General features: G+C 42.8%; 3 protein-coding genes across 3 annotated transcripts in view; all 3 read right to left on the bottom strand.

The window, feature by feature from the left end:
- TM35_000181730 (uncharacterized protein) overlaps window positions 1–886 on the bottom strand; it is a gene marked incomplete at both ends in the record, with an annotated part of 924 nt that extends 38 nt beyond the window's left edge. The window contains one exon of the mRNA XM_029026486.1: window positions 1–886. This exon is cut by the window's left edge and continues 38 nt beyond it. Coding sequence (XP_028882182.1) covers window positions 1–886 — 886 coding nt within the window.
- A 1,316-nt stretch (window positions 887–2,202) lies between these two features.
- TM35_000181720 (Tbingi protein) lies at window positions 2,203–2,508 on the bottom strand (the record flags this gene model as incomplete). Its single annotated transcript, XM_029026485.1, has 1 exon — window positions 2,203–2,508. The coding sequence occupies one exon, from the start codon at window positions 2,506–2,508 to the stop codon at window positions 2,203–2,205; it is 306 nt and encodes a 101-aa protein (XP_028882181.1).
- A 1,130-nt stretch (window positions 2,509–3,638) lies between these two features.
- TM35_000181710 (uncharacterized protein) lies at window positions 3,639–3,935 on the bottom strand (the record flags this gene model as incomplete). The annotated part of the gene is made up of 1 exon (XM_029026484.1): window positions 3,639–3,935. A coding segment is annotated over one exon (297 nt), but the record flags the coding sequence as incomplete, so codon positions are not given.
- Window positions 3,936–3,937: the final 2 nt, after the last annotated feature.

Genomic DNA, 3,937 nt, shown 5'->3' with positions numbered 1-3,937 from the left:
TCTGTTGCTTCGCAGTCGTCGTATTTTCAGCTGTCCCCAGTTCGTGTTCCTCTGTCTCATGTTCTTCTTCCATACTTTCTGTGGTGTTGTCCACCGAACCAAGGTCTCGTCGCATCCTTTGTACGACAGGCACCACCTTTTCTACCACGGTTTTTGGTCCTTGAACAGCCTCCTCCAAAAACTTCTCAGCCTCACCCACTGCTTTTTTCAGTGCCTGATTATCTTCAACCGCCGCATCTCTGTCGCGTATGGAACTATTCCTCGCCTTCTTTGCGGCAGTCTTCAGCTTTCTGAAAGCATCGACATCTTTCTCGGCATCAGTCGAATCCCGCGCATAACGTGTGTTTTTGTCCGCGACAGCACTGATGAAAGACTTATAATCATGACCTTTCTTGTACAGTTCAAACACAGTCTCATTATATTTTTCTGCGGCAGCAACACGTTCTTTGGCTTTTTCAACCATCTCATCAGAAGCACTTACCACCTCATTTACGGCAAGAGCGCACTCTTTCCGAAGTTCCTTGTCTGCTTCCCCACCAATGTCGGCACGATTCTGTGTCCCATCATTACCGTCTTTGGTAAATGTCTTGCACTTATCCTCAGCCTTCTCAACTGTTGTATTGTACTTGTCCTTTGCAATGTCAAACGCCTGGAGGGCAGCATCAACCACTCCTTTCTCCTTTTCCATCTTGGTTTTTAATCCTTGAATTACTCCCTTCCAATACGCCACATGTTCCTCCGTTTCACGTTTGTAATCCTCTCCGTAAGCGGGACGACTATAATTATAGGGTTTGGGAGGAGGCGCCGGAACACTTGCATAGGCCACATACGCACAACATTGCAAAAGTACCAACAGGTACACCACACCACGCAGTTGGACGAACATCGTTGTCAAGATTGTCACTGTGAGTTACTTGGATCTGTGGTAACAAGGAAGAAGAGAGAGATGGTGAATAGAGACGCACATTTAACGCACAAGGCAGACAGTACACAGCTCCACAGAAAGAGAGAGAGAGAGAGAATACACATCACAACAGCAATCAAACAATACAACCCAATGAGGGGAACAACAGTAAACCACTCACACAATAAAACACACCCAGAGTTACACAGACATTGAAACAACACCTAGAGCCTAGAAGAAGTGGAAAACAAATGGTATCAAAACAATATTAAATAAACGTCTCCACACACACTCCAATATCTTACTCGGCAATCATACACAAAGTGTGTCTGTATTCTCATTATAATAAAACCATTACCAAGCAGTTCGAACACCAAAAACACAGTGTACGCCTGGCAACAAACAAAAACAATACCACAAATCATCAGCAAAACAAAGAAACTGTACAATATTCAACACACTTCCAAACAGAAAAAATAAAAGAAACCAATGCATCACCATATTATTTATAACAACACCATAATTGGAATCCAAAACCCACTCACCCACAACCATAACAAAAATGACTGCATACATCACTGTAATACCATGTCACTCTTTACAAACAGAGGCAACACACAATTACTCTCTCTCACACACATACTACCTCTTTATTTATCCTTATTACTATTATTTTTTTTTTAATTCCATCAGAATGCCGGTTCACCTCTTCTTTTACTCCCACAACATTATCACCAAATAAAAAAAAAAATCATACATACCCACCAAAGTACACACACGTCCTTTACTCCATGATGTGTATTAGGAGGGTACGATCAAACATATCCCCTTCCACCCCCCCACCCAAGGGACACCCCACACCACCACGGACGTTTTTCTTTTTTTTTCTTTTTGTCTTTATGGATGTTACACCAATGGAACGGGCCATCAACCGTACACCGTAGAGCACCTAATTACTGACTTAGGAGTGACTCTGAAGAAGAAGAAGATCCCTTCATTTTATAGGATCCTCAAGCTCTTGTAATATGATTTTTTGTTGTAACCCGTTCCCATACGAGAGAACCAGTCTACGAGAAATCGGATCGAATAAACCCTACCAGATCTCTCTACTCTCACTGTTCTTACCCAGAACCTGTCCTCAAGTCTCCTTTTTGTTATTATTATTATTATTATTATTTTTTTTTTTCACATAATGGCCTCAATGAACTCCTATTTATTTTGTTGCTTGTTTGGTCGGTGGCAGACGTCTTGAGCTTACTCTTCTATCAAGGTTTCCATATTTGAGCTCGTCGCTGATTTTACAGAGGGGGAGACCTTACAGAGGGGGAGGTAGGCTGTGTAGGGTTTCTTGGGTGTGAAGTCTGTGGCATAGCGTAGTTCCGCTCCACCGTAATAAGGAATTTTGCTAACCACTTAGAAAAACATAGTTTCATCAGGGGTACATCATCAACTATCGCAAATAGAACTCGCAGTGGATGAAGAGCGGGGCAACTCAAGAGATACAGAGCTGTTTCTTCGCATTCGTCGCGTTGGCTGGTATGCGCGCGAATAGGTTGATACCCGTGTCGTGACATTCGGTGTAGAGTTAGGCCTGACTTACTCATACATTGGTGACCACATGTGGGACAGACTAATGCCGGAAGGCCTCTGGTTTTCGTTGTTTTGTATTGCCCATTGGTGGAATTCGATTTTTGGGGCAGACCCTCTCCTTCATGGAATTTNTCAGCAAAACAAAGAGACTGTACAATAATCAACACACTTCCAAACAGAAAAAGAAAAGAAACCAATGCATCACCATAATATTTATACCAACACCACAATTGGAATCTAAAACCCACTCACCAACAACCATAACAAAAATGACTGCATACATCACTGTAATAACACACCACTCTTTACAAACAAAGGCAACACACAATTACTCTCTCTCACACACATATTACCTCTATTTATCCTTATTACTATTATTTTATTTTTTTCCCTCAGAATGCCGGTTCGCCTCTTCTTCCACAGCATTATCACCAAAAAATAAAAAAAAAAAACACCCACACAAACACACACGTCCTTTACTCCATGATGTGTATTAGGAGGGTACGATCAAACATATCCCCTTCCACCCCAACCCAAAAGGAACCCCCCACACCACACTACCACGTTTTTCTTTCTGCTCTTCGTGGCTTTATGGATATTACTCCAATGGTACGGCTAACAGCCGTTCAACGTAGAGCGCCTAATTACTGGCTTACGAGTGGCTCCGAAGGGGAAGAAGATCTCTTTGTTTTATAGGATCCTCAAGCTCTTGTAATATGATTTTTTGTTGTGGCCCGTTCCCAAACGAGAGAACCAGTCTACGAGAAATCTGATCGAGTAAACCCAACCAGATCTCTCTACTCTCACTGTTCTTACCCAAAACCCGTCCTCAAGTCTCCTTTTTGGTATTAATTTTTTTTATTTTTGGGTTTTTTTTTTGTAATAGATTGGCCTCAATGAACTCCTATTTATTTTGTTGTTTGTTTTGGTCGGCGGCAGACGCCTTGAGCTTACTCTTCTATCAAGGTTTCCATATTCGTGCTCATCGCTGATTTTAGAGAGGTGGGGAGGCCTTACAGAGGGGGAGGTAGGCTGCGTAGGGTTTCTTGGGTGTGAAAACTATGGCATAGCGTAGTTCCACTCCACCGTAATAAGGAATTTTGCTAACCGCTTAGAAAAACATAGTTTCTTCAGGGGTACATCATCAACTATCGCAAATTGAACTCGCAGTGGATGAAGAGTGATGCAACTCAAAAGATGCAGAGCTGTTTCTTCGCATTGGTCGCGTTGGCTGGTGTGCGCGAATAGGTTGATACCCGTGTCGAGACATTCGGTGTTGAGTTAGGCCTGATTTACGCATACATTGGTGGCCACATGAGGGGCAGACTAATGCCGGAAGGCCTCTGGTTTTCGTTGTTTTGTATTGCCCATTGGTGGAATTCGATTTTTGGGGCAGACCCTCTCCTTCATGGAATTTTCTGCAGTGTATTACGAGGGAGTCTA

Source organism: Trypanosoma theileri (assembly GCF_002087225.1).
Source record: "Trypanosoma theileri isolate Edinburgh chromosome Unknown TM35_Tth_18_V1, whole genome shotgun sequence".
Classification (NCBI taxonomy): Eukaryota; Euglenozoa; class Kinetoplastea; order Trypanosomatida; family Trypanosomatidae; genus Trypanosoma; species Trypanosoma theileri.
This window is presented reverse-complemented; position numbering and strand designations above follow the sequence as displayed.